Source organism: Eschrichtius robustus, chromosome 15 (assembly GCF_028021215.1).
Source record: "Eschrichtius robustus isolate mEscRob2 chromosome 15, mEscRob2.pri, whole genome shotgun sequence".
In the NCBI taxonomy this organism is placed as follows: Eukaryota; Metazoa; Chordata; class Mammalia; order Artiodactyla; family Eschrichtiidae; genus Eschrichtius; species Eschrichtius robustus.
The window spans coordinates 699,144-720,371 of NC_090838.1; the positions used below are offsets into that span (position 1 = coordinate 699,144).

The 21,228-nt window shown below is 51.4% G+C and overlaps 1 protein-coding gene across 12 annotated transcripts in view; it reads left to right on the plus strand.

Annotated features, from left to right (window-relative positions):
• The window catches only part of SNTG2 (syntrophin gamma 2), a 205,022-nt gene that overhangs the window by 92,971 nt on the left and 90,823 nt on the right, over positions 1-21,228 (plus strand). For 11 of the 12 annotated variants that reach the window (XR_011076637.1, XR_011076636.1, XM_068564760.1 and 8 more), the window contains 4 exons: positions 1,389-1,432; positions 1,545-1,586; positions 12,009-12,096; positions 17,524-17,615. Coding sequence is in view for 10 of the 12 variants with exons in the window: in XM_068564760.1 (XP_068420861.1) it covers positions 1,389-1,432; positions 1,545-1,586; positions 12,009-12,096; positions 17,524-17,615 (266 nt within the window). In the remaining 2 variants the exon portion in view is untranslated. The remainder of the gene's footprint in view (positions 1-1,388; positions 1,433-1,544; positions 1,587-12,008; positions 12,097-17,523; positions 17,616-21,228) is intronic. The other variant, XM_068564757.1, reaches the window with a different exon arrangement.

Consider the following 21,228-nt stretch of genomic DNA (forward strand, 5'->3'; position numbering starts at 1 on the left):
GGTTTCCCGGGATCGCCCTTTATTGGGGAATTTAAACATAAAGGTGGGAATTTACAGCACAGGAAGAGAAAACACAAGGGGCCAAGTGGTCAGTTACTGAAATCAACCAAGGTCTCTGAAGTGCGGGGGCCTCGTTGCGGCGCAGGGGCCGGGGCCCTGGCTCTGTCTGCTGTGTGGCCGGCAGACTCGTCGAGGGGAGCAGAGCTGAAGTCGGGCACTTGTGTTGCAAAGGAGAAAAAACAGCTGTCAGGGTTTACACTGCAAAATGCTTTACGTTTGGTGCGAATTCTTTCAGTCTTATTATTGAAAGGAGTCATCTCTCTGCCTCTGTGAAAGTAGAAAAGTGAAGTGGAATAATGCTGTAGAGATTATACTCAAACTTTACAATACAAAGGTTTTCTTTCCTTTTCCCTTTAATATTCTGGGCACATTTTCTTTAATTAAAGCAGTCTATGTAAATGTGTTCCCAAGAAAGGGGAAAATGCTGAGTGGCTTCTGGGATTCCTATTTTATTGTCTGTGTCGACTTAATGAAAAACGGGGATCAGACTTTCCACACATGTAATGAAATCCTTCATTAGGAGGAAGTGACATTTGTGCTTCTTATTGAACAAGGCTCTGCGTTTACCAAGTAACTCTCTTAATGTGCTTAAAATTAGCTGAATGTTTAGCTTCAGGGGCCGGGCGAGGGGGGCGCTGGGGTTGTGCTGTTGGCGTTTCCCCACACCGTGTACACACGTGCACGCGCGCACACACAGACACACACGTGCTCACATTCTCACACGTCACACATGCGAGCATGTGCACACACATATGCACACGTTCACCCACAGAGACTCCTGCATGCACACACATCCACACACATCCATCCATACACACATCCTTGCACATACCACACACATGCACACGTGCACACACACATACCCACACTCACATATGCACACGTTCACCCACAGAGACTCCTGCATGCACACACATCCACACGCATGCACACGTGTGCACACATGCCCACACTCACATGCACGTGTGCACACACATACCACACTCACATGCACACGTGTGCACACACATACCCACACTCACATGTACACGTGTGCGCACACATACCCACACTCACAATGCACACATGTGTGCACACATACCCACACTCACAACGCACACATGTGTGCACACACAATGCACATGTATGCGCACACATACCCACACTCACACTGCACACGTGTGCACACACATACCCACACTCACAATGCACACGTGTGCACACACTCACACTCACATCTGCACACACACAATACCAGTGCTGCAGACTCTAACCCTAAAGCACTGCCAGGAGGGGCACGATGTCTCTGAACCTCTCTTAACACTGTTGCCCCTTTTGCGACCCTGCAGCCCACCAGACAGGGATGTTATTCGTAGGGGACGCCCTCCTCCAGGTCAGTATCTTAAACTTCAGTCCTTAGCTCTGTTGCATGTTAGTTCATGTTAGTTTTGAATTGAGACTCATCAATTATTATCCTCAAAATTCTTAATTTGTCATCCTTTCAGGTTAATGGCATTAATGTAGAAAATGCAACCCACGAAGAAGTGGTAAGTGTTTGATATTTTACGGTTTTTGTTCTTTTTATTAGATAGCCTCTTATTCTCATTATTTTTTTCTCTGAAAGTTCATTTCACGAGTGTATTCATAGACACAGAGCTTTAGAAAAGCTTAGAAAGTTTAGGAAGTCGTGTTTCGAAGGGGCCTCTGTGCCGCGTCCCTTCACAATCCACACGTCATGGGTCCTCTCCGATGCTGTAAAAGGTAGATTTGGTGGCTGCTATTTTAAAGATGGGAGGGTTGAAATTCGGGGAGTGGGCACCCCGCCCGGTGACCCGAGTGGAGCCTGTGAGGGTCCGCACACCGGCCCCCTCTGGCTTTGTGTGCTCGTCGCCTTGGAGGACGTCTCGGGACGCTCACCTCTGGTGTGTGTCCGGGATGCTGGCCCGTGGACATGGGGGTCACAGGCTCCGCCCCAGCACCCCTTTGCAGACATGAACCTTGCCCAAGGTCAGGTCAGGCTCCAACACAGCATATTAGTAGGTCGTTAACTAGGTGAAGAATTACTTTAACTTGCTCCAGGAACACAGGAAAGATTTGCAGGTGGGACGACATGTTTCTTGGTCTCAAGGGACTTGTAGTTTTAGGTTTAGGTTCAAATGGATGGTGTGCTCTCATCTATTTACTTCCTAAACTTAACATTTGGGTTAGTTTTCAATCTCTGCAAAAGTTTGCTTTCTTAAGGTGAGAAAATACATAGTAATTCAAAAAGAGACAGTGTACACCTAGGTAACTTTATCCCAGCCCAGGGAAAGTAAAAAGCATTCATCTGAAAAGAAAGACTTTTAATTTAAGTAAATGATGTGTAAAGCTTATAAATGGAGCTGTTCCAATACTTGACTGATACAAATATACTTTTTGGACCAAATTATCAAATTACAAGTCTACAGTCTTATGTGACACAAAAGCCATGATTGGAGCACTGCTAATGACATACAATCTCAGCTTTTCAGACTTATGAAGTTCATAAAAATATTAAATTTGTAAAAGACCTCATAAATCACAGTTTCACACCGTGAAACTCATTTTTCAGAGTAAATTCTAGATTCACTTAATCCTAAAAGAAAAAAAGTCAGTTCTGCTCCACACAAAAGATCCACAAAATGAACCTCATACTGTATATTGTCTCCTGCTTTGGAAAAGTTGTACTGCTTTCGGGCGACAAAAATGTGTTTATTTCCCTCTTTTTAATACACCGTGTGTCCTCATCCACATCAACATATAATATTGTAGCCAATGTGGCAGAGAGTAAACTTTCCATAATTTTATTGGGCAAATTCTGAGACATCTGACTATTCAGAGAGGAAGGAAGAATGATGTTTGGAAAATCACTCAGTCTCACCTGTGTGCAGAGGTTAGTGATGCCTGGGGGGAGGGGGCGCAGGGGCAGCTGGTCCCCCTGTGGGACCCCCAGGCCCTCACGTATGGCAGGAGACCTGGCAGCAGAGTCCCCACAGCAGAACCCAGACCGATGTCCAGTGAGAGTCAGGGCAGGGTCAGTGCTCCGTCCTGAAGGGTCTCAGAACGAGAAGCATTACGGAACTTCATTTTTATGCAACATGCTCAGAATTTTTTTTAAAAATCTCAAATGTTAAGTTAACTTCGAGTCCAGAATGGCAGGCCAGGGTTTTAAGTCCCATGAAAACCATTGATTACAAACTGCCCTAACTGACAGAACGTCACAGACTTGTGTTCTGAGGCCTCCTTTTCGGGTCGAAATGAGTCCTTTTTATACACGTTTTATTCATGCACAGCAGCTTGACTGTCACTAAGGTCTCAGGACAGATTCTGAGTTCTGGTGATTCTGAACTCGAGAACCCTTAGAAATAAAGTCTTCACTTGTGTTTAAGAAATGGTAGACATGGAACCTTCCAGGCCTCTGTTCCAAGCGGCAGCCAGGCCGTCACCCCCCAGAACCCCTCTCATGGCACCTCGTGGGCCGTCACTCGGCAGCTGCAGCTGCGTTTGATGGAAGGCGTCCTGAGGGAGCTGAGGCCGGTCGCCTGTTTCTCCAGGTCACTTGGCAAGTACGGGTGGCCCCTCCTTCCCCTGAGTACCGCAGCACCCGGCAGGCGTCAGCAAGGCCTCTGCCCTCAAGGATGAGCCTGCTCTCGGGCCCTGGGCCGTCCGGGCTTCCTCCTCCCCACGGCAGCCGACTGACTCCCGGCCCCCCACCTCCTCACATCTTCTTCCCTCCTTGGGCGATGGTCACCTTCTCTCAGTCTCTGCTCATATGAGAAACTGTCCCGAACACAGGAGGTTAAGGCAGCCTTTCCGTCTTGTTGGAAGGAGCCTAAGTGCTATGGAAAGAAACAGGCTGAAATAAGTAGGTTAGGTAGAGGGAAGATCAATGGATAGAAGGTAGGTAGATAGACAGGTAGACAGATAGATAGACAGATAGCTGATAGAACATGGGTGGATGGGTGAATGGATAGAAAAATAGACATAGAGATAACCGACCAACAGTATTTTCTTGTGCATGAGTTGGAGAATTGTTCAGAGACGTGATTCTCAACCCCGCTGTGCACGAGAAGCACCTGCCACCTGCAGAGGTTTCAGCAGGTGGCTTTGGTTCAGCATCACTCTTCCCTAATTCCCGGGCCTCGAAACTAGCAGGGTTCAAAGTCATTGGAATGGGCATCTACACTCCCAGGAAAGTCACCGGTGTGCTTTGTGGGGCTTCGTTGGTGCAGTAGCACCGGGGGCAGGGGAGTCCGGCTCTTGTTCACGTGCTCACTTCCTCCCCTGGGGCCCGGTCCAGGCCGGCCTTGTATAAACTGCTGCCCTTGGTAGCAGAGATGCACGTGTCCAGCCCCTATGGCCTTGGGAGACAGAGGACACTCAGACTCTGACGGACGGGACTCTGTGTTGTAGCGTTGACCACGGTCGAGCATCCAGACCCTACCTGAGCCCAGTAACCAGGTAGGAGGTAGGAGCTTTTCCACGAGGAGAGCAAACACAAAGGGATGTGTGTGATTATCCCGCTAGCCTCCTCCAGACGCCACCTAGAATCCCATCTGCCACGGACACTTCCGGCGCCTGGGGTCTTCGGGCGGCGGGCCCGGGTAGCAAGGCGCCTGCCCGGGGCAGCGTGGATATAGTGCAGAGCCATCTCCGTGTCTGTGGCACGACGGACCGTGGGTGCGTGGGAAGAGCAGCGTGTCCAGCCGTGGGCCGCGCCCCCATCGGGATCCAAGCCAACCGCCTGCAGGCCTTGCCATCTTGGCAGCAGGGGCGCTCCTGCGGCAACTCGTTCTCACGTCACAGGTGCCAGGCCCAGCCCCCGTCTGTCTCTGGGGCCACTTCCCGCTCTGGCACTCTGCGTCTTCACAGACTCTCCAGGGGGTGGCCTCGTGTCCCCTCAAGTTGAATACACACAATGTCACGATGCAGCTGACCAGCCGGGGGCCGCGAGGGCTGGTGAGATGCTGGGGGCGGGGTGACAGAAAGACGGACGCCCGGCCTGGCCCGGATGCAGGTCAGGGTCCACTACTGCCGCCGCTTCTGCTGGTGTTTGCTGACAGCCAGAACCTCCAGGAAAGGGAAGCGTTGGCTGTGTCTGTGGTTGTAACCCAGGTACCAGGAACGTGTTCCATTTGTTCTGGGAAGGAGAATGCATCTGGAGCCATGGTTGTCGTTGTAGTTCTGTGTGTTTATACTTACAATAAAGTACGGTTGTTACTGGCAATTCACGTGCTTTCTGCCGGGGCCAAGTACCTAAGTTGGCTGGCAGGGTGGAGGAGGCCGCATCTTCCAGGTCTTCCATGCAGCACAGCTGTGGTTTCCTGTTTGACCCCAGAGAAGCAGTTCTGGGGGTTCCCACTTGACCCTTCTTGCCTGATAGGCCTGAGTCAGGAAACTAGCCTGGAGATTCTACCAGTTAGGGAATATGTCTGTGCAACCCTCTCTTCAGGGAAGGGAAAGAGAACCACAGGATGTGTTAGGGACAGATGTGAGGTGGGTCCAAGACGAAGGACACCGGTCACCTGGCCGACCTCAGCATCCTGTCCTGACTCGTGGACCAGGGCAGGTGTTGGGTGTTCAGGCGTCAGCGCAGACCCGGCGTCTGGAAGCGTTGCTCTCACAATGCTGTCACTGGTTCCGCACGTCCTTTTATAGAGGATGGGGGGATATTTGCAGAGAAAATGTTTGGCAGTCTTTCTTCAAATGGACTTAGACTCTCCTTTATTCAAGGGATGGTGAAACTATGAATCAGCTCGGTTCTCAGCACTGATGGAGAATCTACGGCTCTGTATAGTGATAACAGGTCAGGTCTCTGCCAGCCTGGTGGAGACATTTATCACTTGCGCAGATCAATTACAGCTGGAATATATTCCTCATCTATTGATATTTCAGTCCTCAGGGCTCCACGATCAATCAGTCAACAACACACCCTCAGCCCTCCTGCCCATCACGGGAACCAGACCACCTGTGCTGGTGGTTACCTGCCGCTGCTCTGTGGCTCTGCCGTCCAGGGTCCTGTTGTCTCTTTCAGATTCAGGAAACCAGTGTCAGTGGAAGCATAGCCGGTTACCACTTCCAGGTCTGAAGCAGTCCTCTGGCTCCTGTAAATAGGCTTCATGTGAATACAAACATGGGGTTCAAATAATTGAAAGAATCCTGGCAAAGCAAAGAATACACGCTAAAATTATATATAATATATAAAATGTAAAAAATATATATTAAGAATGAATAAATGCATATGTTAAGTTTAGTTTGTCTAATAATGTAGTGTGTTCAGGCAGAAGTGAGTGAATTCATTTTCCAAAGGAGAGAACGGTGTGGCTCTGTCTCTGTTCAGGTAAAAGGTGTTTCCCGACTCCTGGGAGGACTCGCTCCTGCCCTCACACCAGGGCGGCAGTTCTCCGGGACCGGAAGAATGCGGAGGGCGCAGTCCAGGCGAGAGGGCTCACGGGTCGTTCGATGAGGGGGTGAAGTCGCTCACTCGCCTGAAGCAGTTCTCTCCAGAACCGCACAGGAGTGAGTGCCTTGAGCTCCCTTGCCAGCCAGCAGGACGGGCACCTCGGCCGTCAGACACTAGGCAGCTCACCTCCCCGTGGCGCTCGGGGCTGTGAGTGGGGTCGACGCTGGCTGCGGGGACCTCAGCTCCATGAACTGCTGTGCTTTGTCTCAGGAAACCTTCCTGCTCACTGTGGCTGTAAGTACGGATGCTGAAATCATTTACAGCAAAATAGCCTCTATGTTCAGAGTGTCCTGATTCTACAAAAGAAGCATTTGAAAATTCATATAGCAAAGAGGCAAAACACTGTTGAGAAGACACTGAGCTGCATGCGGTTCGCCACGCCAAGCAGCTGGGAGGATCCCTGGGTTCTCACCACAGGCACTGCCACCTGCCGCTGGGGGCAGAGGGTGTGTTCAGGGTGATGGCCGGGCCCCTGTGCGTCTGCAGAGAAGGGCCCGGACGCAGATGGGCAGGCGGGGGAGGCCTGATGAGCCTCGGGGCCCACGTCAAAGGGCCTGTTCCCGGGAACCTGTCCGTGAGTGCAGAGTGGACCAGCCCAGGGGTCGCTGGTCACCGTCAGGTAGAAGCACGCTCAGACGAGGGTGAAGGCGCGTGTGCAGCCAGGGCTCTGGGGGCGGATCTGGGGATTTAGTGCAATAAAGAGGTGGTGAGGGCATCGGCACCATGAGGGCCGGGAGGGCGGAAGTTACTGGCAGGCGGTAGGTCTCGGTGGGACCAGAGAATATGTCCGTGGAGCTGGAGGTGAGAAGGGCAGGCGCGGGCGTCGGGGCTCGGCGCGGAGCGTGGAGGCAGCGGTCCAGACGTCGACAGTGGCGGTGTTAGTGAGGGGGGGTCGGGGGGGGGACCCAACCCCGCAGGCGACGGCCAAGGGGCCGGCAGGCCGGCGGGTGTGTGTGTGTGTGTGTGTGTGTGACGGGGTGTGAGTGTGTGTGTGTGTGAGCCTATGTGTGTGTGTGTGAGCCTATGTATTTGTATGTGAGTGTGTGTGAGCCTGTGTGTTTGTATGTGAGTGTGTGTGTGAGCCTCTGTATTTGTATGTGAGTGTGTGTGAACCTCTGTATTTGTATGTATGTGTGTGTGTGATCCTATGTATTTGTATGTGTGTGTGTGAGCCTCTGTATTTGTATGTGTGTGTGTGTGTGTGAGCCTCTGTATTTGTGTGTATGTGTGTGTGAGCCTATGTGTTTGTATGTGAGTGTGTGTGTGTGTGATCCTGTGTATTTGTATGTGAGGGAGTGTGAGGGGGTGTGAGCCTGTGCATATTTGTCCCACATAAAACCCACATTCTCTCTAGAGCATGTGGAACATTCACAGCAATTGTTCAGGCCACAAAGGAAGCCAAGAATAAGCATAATATAGGTTATGTCCTGTAAGCAAAATGAAAACTGCTTTTAAAAATTTTAAACTATAAAAATAGTTATACTTGTGTAAAAAGAAAAGCTAAAGGAAAAAATACAGACATGAACCATGTTGAAACACTTCATATAGAAATTATGGGAAACAACTAAGTAATGCCTAGGGGAAGATTAACGGTTTTTAAGTATGTTCATTAGAAAGCAAGGAGGTAAACAAAAAAGAGCCATTTTTTACCTCAAAAGTTTGAAGAAAGAGCAACAGAGTGACCCACAAGGGTAAAGAAGGAAATAATAAAGATAAAGGTGCACAATTTTTAAAGAATCACAAAACGTAGAGGACAAGCAAAAGAGACATTCAGAATACCGAAAGTTTATCCCAAGTTTGCTCGTGTAATAGTACAGGACAGAGAGGCTCTGAAAAGAATTCTAGAAATATTAGTGAAGGTGCAGGTGGGGCTAGTGATGCAGGGGGTTGTGACCCTCTCAGCAGAGACATGCGGGTGGAGGATGGAGGGAGATTTGTCCCTGGACATTCGTGAAGGGCAGCCCACCACCTGTGTGAAGGAGCAGGGCGGGTCTATGTGCTGACGTGGGGTGAACTGTAGATTCGATTTTAGGCAAAGAGCGTGATTCGTCTAATGGACATGGTTCCACTGATGTGAAAACAGGGCCAAAGAAGAGGACAGACAGTACATGTAGTGGAGTGTGCTTTCCTGCCTGTGCCTCTTTGTTCCCACGTGGTCATGTACCTACACGTGTGGGCACGGGGCCAAAAGGCACACAAATTGTGAATTCTGCTAGATGTCACCAAAATGCCCTCAAGAGAAAAGGCATTCTTGCAAATGCATAGACAGTTTCCGGAAGGACACGCAAGATACACCAGCAGCCGTGTGTGTGAGGTGTCCATCCAGGGCTCTGGCGTGTGAAAGACACCCATCCTTTCATCGTGTATCTGTTTGTTACTTCCTGTTCTAAAATATCCAGTCATCATATTTCAGTTACAACATTTAAAGCTGCGCTGGCTCCTCAGACATAACCATATGGGATGGTTTCTTCACTCCCTGGAGGGCGTCCTGGGTGAGGCAACTTCGGAGACTCCCTGGAGAAACTCCCCTGAGGCCACAAGGCTACCAGCCCCTTTCCTGGACCGAGTGTCTGTGCCCCAGATTCGCAGGTTGGAGCAGTAACCCCCGGGTGATGACGTCAGGAGGAGGAGCCTTTCGGAGGAGAATCCAGGGAGATGCGGTCATGAGGGTGGGACCCCGTCCAGTAGGATTAGCGTCGTGTAAGGGGGGGATGCCAGAGCTCGCTCTGTGCCCTGTGAGGACACAGCGAGAAGGTGGCCATCTGCAGCTAGGATGAGGGCCCTCACCAGAGCCCTGACCCAGCCGGAACCCTGACCGCGGGCTCTGCCTCAGAACCGTGGCAGAGAGTGTCTGTCGTCCAAGCCCCAGCCTGTGGCTTTTTGTTGTGGCAGCTCAAGTAGTTTACCTGAGACACCCAGCAGTTTAAATGGCTCGAGCGGCATTTTAAAAGCTTGGGGAAGATTCATACGAGAGTTGAATCCTTCCTAAAAAAGAAATATGTCTGACTCACCGGTAAAACTTGGCGGCACAGCAGGTGAGTCAGAGGTGGGAAATCGGAACCTGCACCTACTTTGTCAGAGCAGAGCAGACGTGCCCGGTGACGGGGATGCAGGCGGGAAGGTGCCGGAATTGCTGGTCTTAAATAGATGCAAAAGCAAGTCCGTGTCTCTCTGAGGCGGAGCAGGGGCCCCGCCATCCAGAGCCGAGAGTGGAGTCAGGCTTCCTCCCGACACCCGTCAGTCCGAAGGTTGTGGTCTGAGGGGCAGACATAGCTTTGAGGTCATTCGTTGAATTTGGAGGCATTAATGGTCAGTAGTCAAAATATTTTCGCACACAACACATACATACTTTGAACTAAATTGAGAAAAAAGAAACTGGTGATGAAGTAAAACCTTTGCCTTGTCCAAGCATTCCAGAGTCTGGAAGCATCAAGGCAGGGTAGACACTTGGGATTTGAAAAATAATAATATGTTGAAGTTAAGCCCACTCTTTAATCAAAGGTGCACCTGCCTCATGCTTTACTGTTGTTCTCGGATAAAATTAACTTGTCCAAAGTGATGTTTCTTCAAGGGCCTGGGGAACAACGCTGAAGGACTGAGCCGTGTAAATATGTGAGCGAGTCTTTTGGGGGCTAATTAGCCTTTATTAGATAGATTTTAATGCCTTAAACTCCATTTTATCTCCAGGAAGACTTGTAAAGTTGTTAAATATATGCTCACTTATTGAGGTATGGGGTGTGTGTGTGTGCGTGTGTGTGCGCACACGTGGGCAGACCCACATAACAGAAGCAGCGGGAGAACTTGACCGCAGAGAGGGGCACACATCTCAGGCTCGTGCTGTCCAGGTGACACCCTGGTCTTGAATTTAAAGCTCCATGAGACCCCAGGACGAGGCAGCTTCTTTGGCGGCCGTCGCCTACTCAGATGTGACCCACACCCTCGCGGCAGGCACATCCAGAGAGGACGGCGCTGCAGCTCGGGGTCCCTTCGATGCAGGAGGAGAGGGCGCAGTGACACCACAGTTTTGTCAGACCCGGCCTGGGTCGCCCTCGGAGGAGGAGGCGCGTGGGCGCCGTTGCCCTTGACGGCCTGGAGGAGCTGAGGCGATGGCCGTTGTCTCTGGGGCCTCGGGCTGGCCGGAGGGTGGTCCCAGCTGGGCCCAGCTGTTGAGTCGTCCGAGCAGAATGTCCGTCTCATGGCCGCGTTGCTGGGTTTGGTGGGAGGCTTTGAGCCCTCCCCTTCTCCCTGCCTGGGCGGCAGCCCTGGCTTCGGGAAGACAGACCCTGGGGCGTTTCATCCCGTGTCTGCACCTGCACCCACCCAGCAGGAGACGAGGGGGCTTCGGGAAGGGGCGCCAGGGTAGGCCCGCCTCAGGGTTCCCGGGGCACCCGCCTGGTGAGGCGTGAAATGGAGAAAAGGCCTCAGGGTCACGAGATTTGATACGTGGAAAAGACACTACGGCGCCCGTGGCGCAGGAGGCTGTGGACGCAGGGCCTCTGGGAGAGGAGGACAGACGGATGCTCGATGAGCCAGGGGCGCCCCTTCGCGTCGGCTGACCCGGGAGGACAGACGGATGCTCGGTGAGCCAGGGGCGCCCCTTCGCGCGTCGGCTGACCCGGGAGGACAGACGGATGCTCGGTGAGCCAGGGGCGCCCCTTCGCGTCGGCTGACCCGGGCTGGGGCATTTGGCGGGTTTCACGGGCCGAGGCAAAGGGGAGGCGCTCCGGCTCGGGGGACACGGAGAACGTCCCCGGGGTGACGGGAAAGGCGTTTCTGTGGCTCTCCAGGCAGAAGCAGGTCGTCAGCAGGGGCGTGTTCAGGGGAGGGCCGGGGCCACGTGGAAGCATCGCACGTGTTCCCGATGGGACGCTGGGGGCGCGCACACGTACAGCTTCTTACTCCGGGCTTTGGCTAATGTGTGTGAATCACGTTTGCTTAAACGAGGCAAACGTTGAGCGTTAAAAGCTGACCCTAGAGCTAAAGGAATGAGCTCTTTGGGTTACAGGGGAAGGGCCTGAACCGTGGCGATGGTGGCACTGCCGCCGAGAAGGGCGAAGTGATGCCCGTTGACTTCTCCAAAACTAAAATGTCGTTTAAACTTCGAAGCTCATATTTTCGGTTTGCAGTGTCACACTTAACCAGCTGGCGTGTGTCGCCAGTGTCTGAAATTTGTCCGTTTGCGCTCCACGCGGGTTTCTCACATGACTTGAGTTTCCGGGATGGCGTGGGTAGAGTGTGCAGGGAGACTGGCCTCAAACCTCTGCTGACGTGTGAACATGTGTGTAGCTGAGGTGCCGGAGTCCTGTACCTGGGGACATACAGCCATCCTTTTGTTATGGCAGGTAAGGCTCGTAGGGCTTTCAGAGTTTCAAAGGTAATCACAAACACTGAATTCTCGGGAGACAGGCGAGACGTGTAGGGATTTATTTCTATTTCTGTGCTGGTCGCTTTGTGATGGTAAAGTAGCTGTCTTTTGTCACATTGACAGGTGCATCTTTTGAGAAATGCTGGCGATGAAGTGACCGTCACTGTCGAGTATCTCAGGGAAGCGCCATCATTTCTGAAGCTCCCATTAGGTAAGGGGGAGGGGAGAAGTTCAAGGGTGCCAGGCAGCACATTGTTTATCCAAACGATATGTCACTGGCAGGAGTGTAGATCGTTTCCTGAGCTCATATTCCGAGAGAGGAAAGACGCGGAGAGCGCCTCAGCGTTGCATGTTCGGAAGACGTCCTACCCTTCAATCCGTCCACAGACTTTTTTTTTTAAATTTTATTTATTTATTTATTTTTATTTATGGCTGTGTTGGGTCTTCGTTTCTGCGAGAGGGCTTTCTCTAGTTGTGGCAAGCGGGGGCCTCTCACTATCGCGGCCTCTCTTGTTGCGGAGCACAGGCTCCAGACGCGCAGGCTCAGTAATTGTGGCTCACGGGCCTAGTTGCTCCGCGGCATGTGGGATCTTCCCAGACCAGGGCTCGAACCCGTGTCCCCTGCATTGGCAGGCAGATTCTCCACCACTGCGCCACCAGGGAAGCCCCGTCCACAGACTTTTTAAAAGAGGGCGTCCCCAGACGGCCCTTTGTCAATGAATTAACTAAGTTGCCTTCCTCAGGTCGCCTCACTGTGGCTGTATTTACCTACACACGCACATGCAGACATCTAGGAACAAAGTTTGTATTTAAGATATCTATGTTGACATGAGAAATATTTAACGTAAAAGAGGAAAGAACAGTAAATCTGCACCGTGATGTGTCACCGTCGCCCATGTTTTCCTGCAGAGCTTGTAATTCTCTGTTATACCTGATGTGATCCAGCAGGGAAGTGAATCAAAACAGGTATTATGACTGATTCTATTCAGGAGCATGGCTTTACAGAATTTATGAAGTTACCGTCCTTCCTTGATGTAGCAGCAGGGCCTCTGTTGGGTGCTGACCTTGGAACCAGAGGGGCTCTGGGCTGAGGTCGGGCCCAGGGGCTGCAGCTCTGCTGGCGGCTCAGCGCCGTCCAGGCTCACGGGGACGCGGGGCCCCCTCCCCCCGCGGCAGCCACTCTCTTCTCTTTTCCCTTCTTTCTCCGGCTTTTTCTCTCACATGAAGGAACAGCTTCTCTCTCCTGGGCTGACCTTATGGCTGGTATCTTCTCTCTCTTTTCCATCGTTCCCCTGTTGTCAGAGCCTCTGCTGCTTCCCCGGGCCTGGCCCAGCTCTCTGGGGCCACAGCAGCTGCTGAGACCCGATCTCACCTTCGAATCCACGGTCACAAAAAGGGCCATTGAACTTCTGGCCCTGCTCCGCATCCATCTTCCTGAGTAACCGAGCACATCGGTTTCAGCAGCGCAATTTTTGTCCCCATCAGACCTCAACCTGGAAACCACGCTGCTCACCGATCTAAGGAAAACTGGCGATCCCCCCACGGGTGTGAAACTACATCAGTAGGATTCATCACACGTCCTGACTTCTGAAAAGACCAGCGTGAGAAATGAGGCCACAGGTTCAAAGAGAAATAAATGCTGTACACAGCACAAGAGTTTACTGGGGTTTCACAGTGACTCTTCCAGAAGAGGGTAAAAGGCCCACGGACAGCCAACCCCAAGCGTCCGCCTGGAGCCCAGGTGTTTGGCGCGTGTGCGTTTACAGCACCGTGTAGCCGAGGGGGGCGTGTGCACGGCCCTGCCTGGACATCTCTCCGGCGGGCACCTGTGTGTAGAAAGCTGCGCTCACCTGACGGTGTGTCCGGGAGGGCACAGGAGGCGGGAGGGGTCTCCCCTGGAGACAGTCACTGCCGACTTCGATTATTTTGCATAGATTCAGACTCTTAGACTTTTTATGAGGTAGAATTCACATAACATAAAATTCACCATTTTAAGGCGCGTGCTTCGGCCGTTTTAATTTTTCACTGTGCCGTGCAGCCATCACCACTACCCCATTCCAGAATATTTCCATCACCCCAAAAAGGAACTTTGTACCAATCATCCCCTCCCCCAGCCCCTGGAAACCACGAATCCATTTTCTGTCCCCGTGGATTTGCCTGTTCTGGACGCTTCGCGTAACTGGGGCCGTGCAGTGTGTGGCCTTTCGTGTCGGCTTTCTTCACTCGGCATGTTTTCCAGATTCATCCACGTGGTACCCCGTGTGCAGGTGTTTCATTCCTTGTTTTAACTGAATAATTTCCATTATTGGGAGAGACCGTGTTTTGTTTCCGTCTTCATCAGCCGACAGGCAGGTGGCTTGTTTCCACCTGGGGACCGTTGTGCCAGTGCCGGTGTGAGCGTTCACGTACAGGTCTACGTGGACGTGTTTTCAGTTCTCCCGGCCACACACCTGCGAGTGGAGGTGCTGTGTCATACGGCAAGTCTGGGTCGGATTGTTGAGGACCTGCCACGCTGCCTCCACGGCGGCTGCACCATCTCACGCCCCACCAGCCCTGCACGAGGTCAGCGTAGCTCCTGTAGATCACAGCTCATTTGTTTAGGTTAGGTATTTTTGTAGATGCTCATTGAAACTATTTGCGTTGTATTCTTTTCCAGTAGTTGTTTTTTGACACTTTTTATTATTAATAAGTATTGACACTGATTTTTTTTAAATAACAGGTTTAAGTAGTGATAAGCAGAAACAAATATTACAATGTTCAGATTTCTCTTTTGGGATGTAGATGAAAAGATGCTCATTCACCAGCAGTGAGTTGATAGAAACCTAGAGCGCATGAATGACTGTCAGGTTACAATCCACTCACTCACTCACTCACTCAGCCTCCCCTCGGGGTTGATTTGGCAGAGTTGGTCCCTCCAGTGAGAGCATCTGGAGAATGAAGGAAATTAGGAATATTTTGATTTCGCTCCCAAGTCACTGATGAGCTAGTTATGGAAGTAACACATGTGCCACCAGGAAGGAGCTGCAGATAGAAGATGCAGTAAGAAGTCGGTAGAGGTGCTGGCAGAACGGACTCTGGGCCCAGAAGCAGTTCTGTGTGTGGGGAGCTGGTCACAGGATGTTTGGAGGGTCAGGAGAACGGGAAGGCAGCTGGGTGCTCAGATGCAGTGAGAACTCTGTTCAAGCAGAGTTAAGTTGTTGTCATGTTCTCAAGCCTTCTTGGAGCCGTTCAGTCCATTTCTCCGCCTGCAGGGACGCGGTGTGGAGCGTTTTACAGACGTGTGGGGCCTCACAGGCGCTCTGGACACGGGGCTGGGAGTGGGTGCACAGAAGTGCATCCCTCGGATTCCATGTCTGCTTCACGTGCTTCTTTCCTCAGGAGTGAGGAAGCAGGAAGCATTGCCTACTTGTTACGACTGGTCCTGCTGTCGGGCCGGCCTCAGTGTTTCTCTCCCCTCCCCAAGCACCCAGGTGGCCTGTAACAGGCCCTGGATTTTGCTCAGGGGTCTGTAAGGGTCTCCTTTCCTGTATTTCCCAGATGCATCTGATTCTCACAGCAGGGAACTTGCACAGTCAGGGTGCCACGTGTGTCGCAGCACCCCAGAGCGAGTGGACGGAAAAGCTGCCCACGCTCATATTCTGGCCAGAAGGCATTCGGGTGGGGTCGTAAGGACGTAAAAGAACACAGCCTCCCTCCTGAAGCTGGTCGCCGACATTGAAGGTCAGTGTGAAGTGTCAGTGTGAAGACCCGTGAATTTGTCTGATTTTGTTGAGCGGTTTAAAGCTCTGGCTGTCCTGTCTAGAGTTTAAAGGAAAATTAGGTTGATGGAGCGCCTGCTTTACCTGAACTCTGCCAGCTGCTTTGAAGGTGCACCCATAAACGCATTCATGACTTTTCAAGGGGAAAAGTGAGATCACAGAAGTAACTTGCACAATATCCCACTACTTTTCCTCATCTGTGAACTGGTGATAATAATGAATAACAATCACACCTGAAGCTTGTGTGTCGAAGTAGTAACTACAACAACATCGCGAGGCTTTCAGCTCTGTCCTCAGTGACACGGGTGCTGGTGACACGTGTGTGACCCGTGCTCGTCCTGCTCCGCGTGCGGGGAGATGCCTATGCCTGCAGACCCTCAGACCTGACGTGGAGGTTGGGCAGGACAGGACGAGGAGGGCCCGGCGTCCCTGCTGTGAACCCCCCTCGGCCCCAGCCAGTTACCGTCATCTGGGAACTTTACGCCGGTAAAGTATTTTGTCATTTTCCAAGAAAGTAAGAAATCTGGATTTTTAATGCAATGTCTTGGCTTTGATCAGACAAAACCGATTTGCAGGTCTGACTTAGCTTCACCTGCCAGTTTGGAACCTCTGCCTAATGTGATTTATCCCCTGAGTAGTTGGCTTTTGAAGGCTAACGCGGGCTTTGAAAATTTTCAAGCTAAAAGAAAATGAAGGACCCGTTTATCAGGCTGGCACCTGCTTCAGCCGGGGCACCCCTGACCCTACACAGCCCGTCGGGGTCCTTCCCGTCGCCCATTTTGGTAACGGGAGATGCGGGGTCACTGGCTTCTCCCTGAAATTGCCGACTGAGTCAGGAGGGCAGTGGGTGAACCTGCCCATGGCAGCACCTGGGGCCCAGGGCCGCCGAGTCGGTCTTGCTGGTGCGTCGTGGTCGGGAGGAGGGCTCCCTACTTGGGGAGGGGGTGCGGAGCTCCTTCTGGCTGCGGCGCTGGCGCCCGCCTGGGGTCCCGCGAGGGGTCCTGGGCACGTGGTCAGGGCCGATGTGCGCTGAGGGCCCGCTGCCACGCCTGCTGTCCACCTGGGGCGCTGGTCTTTCGGGGGAGGCTTGGGGGCAGCTGGTGCTGCCCCACCTCACCTGGCGCGTCCGGGGCCGCGGTGGAGGGCAGGGAGGGGGCTGAGCGGTGGCGGAAGGGTGGGGACCGGACCCGCCTGGTGCTGGAGCGACGGGACGGAGATCCCTTTCCATCCCTGTACGTCCTGAAAAGAGGACTGTGCTCGGGAAGGGCCCTGACTTGCCCGAGACAGACGCTCGACTTGGACCCTCTGTTCATCCAGCACCCGTGTTCCAGGCCTAGCGGCGGCTCCCTGCTCCCTCCCCAGTCCAGAGCTGCTTCCTCTTTTTATAAATATCACTTTCCTTAAACTTACCTGATTGGTCTTTCTATTTTTCACTAAAGCAACTTGCAGTGCAAAGATAATCAGAAAATGTCAAACAAATAAATAATATAAAAATTAACATCGGAAAGTCAAGAATAAGTGTTGGGAAATTAGCATCGTTATCTTAGTGGTGGGGAGTGCAGGTTCATGGAGCCCCGGGGGCCGGGGGACCGGCTTGCACCGGCTGCTGTCTCTCTGCACCCGGACCTGGTGCAGCCCCGGCGAGAAGCCGGTCCTGCCCTCCTTCTGCCAGGCGTTTTGCGGGGTGCCGACGGGGGCGTCCACATGGTGGGCGGGCGGCGAGGGGCCAGCGCTGGCTGCACAGCCCGTACCAGCAGCTGCTTCCCCCGGGGGCTTGTCTGCGGACCTCCTTAGGTGACCCCCGTAGGTGGACCTGCAGGGAACGCGCTGCGACTCCTCCGGTGGCTCCATCTGCAGTGAGTCTCTGTTTTCATTTGCAGGGTCCCCAGGACCGTCCAGCGAGCCCGGCAGCGGGACCTCGTCACCCCTCTTTGACAGCGGTTTGCATCTGAACGGAAACTCCAGCAACACGGTAAGCTTGCTCCTCCTCATCTTGGATTTAACTGGAAGCTCCCCTGGCAGATTTAGAAAAAGCCCTCGCTGCCCATTTCAGAGGGAGATGCAAACATGGGTGTAGGATGTGCTTGCGTGCGCGTTATTCCCACGTGGACGCCTGGGCTTTCACCGTAGGGTCCTTTCAGCTCCTAACTCACAATGTCTCGTGAACAGGCCTGAGTACGCAAGTTTGAGGTAGAATGCGGAGTCGTGGCTCCAATTTTCCTTGGAACCTGACGGTGGGAACTGCCAGGGTTTGTCCTCAGGAAGCTTCCTCCAGACTCACAGGAAAGGGGTTCATTCCCAAGCGAATGGAGTCGCCTAGGACGCGTGATGCTGTGTATTTGCAGTGAGTTTCCATCATCCTCCAAATCTTCACCTTCCCGAGAAAACCAGAGCTGAGCAGAAAGGGAGGGCTGCAGGCGACCTGGGCTTGGACGGCCGCCCCCTCCCCCAGGGAGGCCTGGCCTGACCCCGAGCCCGGCTGGCTGGGCCCTGAGAAGAGCCAGCGTCCAGGGTGCGGGCTCATCAACCGCTGAGCCGTTAGTGGATACGGATTAGAATCCTGTAAGCAGCATGAAAAAATGTTTTCTTGGAAATCGTATCCACTCGCACCTTCCGGCCACCACCTACCTGACCGGCAGGCGGAGCCAGAGGAAGTGATTCACGTTTGCAGAGTCTGTTCTTAAAATACCATTCTTTTCCATTTTTAACCCTTTAACATAGTTCTTGATATTTAAAAATTGCGTTTAGGTTCTACGTGAGTTATGAAGCAGGATAATAAAACAAATGTCCCTGAACTCAAGACTCAAATCGGTACTAGGGACATCGTCCCCAGCTTATACGGCTGCCTGTGTGTCATTCCCATATCCCATCTCCTGGCCTGCCCAAAATAAACAGCATCCTGAACCTTGAGTTTGTCACTGGCTTGATAAAAAAAAAAAAAAAAAGTTTATCCATATGTATAGATCCCTAAAATATACCATTTCATTTTGAGCCTTATAAAATGTTATTCTGTCATAGCCTCCTGGGATTTACATTTTTACCTGCTATTATGTTTTTGAGATCCACAAATGTTATGTATGTCCCTGGTTCTTTTTTGCTTGTTTGTTTTTTTCTGTATTATATTTAATTGCGTGAATATACTGCAGTTTATTTACTGATTATCAATCATCGCTAGACACTTGGCTTTTGTTTCTCGGTTTACTCTAGTCTGCTGTCACTGAAACCAGGGCTGCCATGAACATGCTTATAAATATCACTTGGCTACAGACCCAGAGCTAGAATTTCTGGGCACAAATGATGCCAGTGTCTGATTTTCAAAGCAACGACAACTTATTTCCCCAGGCGGCTATCCCAGGTCACCGTCTCAGCGGCAGGGGGCATTCCAGGTGGCCACGGCTTCTCAGGGCTCCACGCTCTGGGTTCATTTTTCCAAGCACAGGGGTATTTGCTGGCTGCTCCCGGGTTGCCTGAGGAGGTCTGTTTGCCTCTCCTGCTTGCGGTTACTTTGCTTTCTCCCCTTCCGTGACGTGCATCCATCACTCTCACCCCTTTACCTGTAAAGCTGTTTGTCTTTTCCTTCCTGATGCCTTGGGAAGCTCCGTACACACTTGGGTTTAATATTTTGTTGAATTTGGGTCTCAAATCTCTGCTCACAATTTACAGCATGCGTTTTCGTTATAGTTACGCTACCTTTTGATAAATGGAAGTTAATCGGTGTAGACAAATGTGTCCATTTCTTTCTGGTAGAGGTTGTGGTTTTAGGATCTGGTTCAAGAAATCCTTTCTTATCCTAAGCTCATAAAGATGTTTCCTTGTGTTTTTTTTTCCTAAGTATTTTTAAGCTTTGTTTTTCACTTTAAGTCTCCAAAGCATACGATACTTATTTTTGTAGAACACGTGAAAGGCTGGGACCCAGGTTGATCTTCCTGGGTAACCGGTTGTGCTAACCCGTGTCCTCGGTCACTGTGATCACAGCGCATGTTTCCTGGTCTTGGGTTTATTGCTGAGACCTTGGTTGTTTTCTGATTGTCAATATCAATACCAGAACCACACTGCTTAGTTACTCTGTATTTATAATAAATTTTGTCACTTTAGGCTACGCTCTCTCACAACATCCTAAGTCTTTGTATTTTTTCCATTCTCTCTCACTTACCTTTTTCTTGTGGACTGTATAAAAGCCATGTTGAGTACAAGGAGTGACCACAAAGCTTTAGTCTTTGGAAGACTAGGATCTACAGTATCTCTGGATTGGAGAAGAAAATGGGCTCCACTCTGCAGTTTGTTTTATCAAAGGAAATGAGTTGGAACCTTCCTCAGACACAGAGGGTTTAGGCAGTTTTCGTTGGCTGCACTTTCAGACATGCTCACATCACTTTCCTTCTCCCAGGACCAGACGTGATGGAGCAAGAGGCAGAGTTTGCCAAGTTCAGAGCAGCTTTACAATCACAGGAGCGCTGGAGGCTGGGTTTCCCCTTCATGACTGTGTGCCCCTGACCCCCAACACATTTGTAACCCCTGCTTGTGGAGGGGGGAGCTGACAGAATGCGTTTTCACTCTGTCTGTGATTCCCAGAGCCATTCCACTGCTACCTTGTGTATTTGACAACTTCCCTGGGTTCTCATTTGAAACTAAATTATTAACTGCTCCCTCCCCAGATGCTACATCTGCTCAGTCTTCCCTACCCCCCATGAGAAGGAGTCTGCTCACGGCTTCACCCCCAGGCCCCACGTTCTCCTCCAGATGCAGGAACGGCTCACACAGCTTAAGATTCTAAGTTCATCACTCATACTGCGCTGTTTTCGTGTCAGAAAACTTACTGAATATTTATAACAGCAAAAAGTCTCATTCACATCAGTGTCACTCATCTCAATTGAGCGTGTATATTGTCAGGTCCTTCTCTCCCTCCGCCCCTGTTTCCACACTCCTGCACGTCCTGTTCTGGCTCCCTTGTTAGTTGGTTGGTGTTCATGTTTTCCTTCACAGAGGGAACATAGAGGGGTTATTCCTTGATTACCTGGTTGTCCAAAAATGTTTTCCTTTTTCCTGAGAGATAGCTGGTGCTTTCACCTGGTGTGCTTGGAATTTGGGTGCTGACCCGGTCCTTTGAGGGACTTCAGATGCCAGTGTCTCTGCTTTACTTGTGGCAGATGCAAGGCTAAATTGTGTCTGACTAGTTTCCCTTTGTTGGAAAACTTTAGCAAAAATAAATAAGGAGCTGCAATTAAATAACAAAGAATTTATGACAGTAAATGCATGATTTTCTGAGTTAAGAATTTCAAAAGATTAACTCAAACGATTAGGGTCATTACAGAGAATTGAATGACTCAAAAGTGTACAGGAACAATATATCAAACCAGAAACAAGATTTTACAGAAATTATAAGGAAACAGATACTAAGCTTATAAATAGTAGTTGCAAAAGAAAAGCAGGGCTTCCCTGGTGGCACAGTGGTTGAGAATCTGCCTGCCGATGCAGGGGGTACGGGTTCGAGCCCTGGTCTGGGAAGATCCCACATGCCGCGGAGCAACTGGGCCCGTGAGCCACAACTACTGAGCCTGTGCTCCGCAACAAGAGAGGCCGTGATA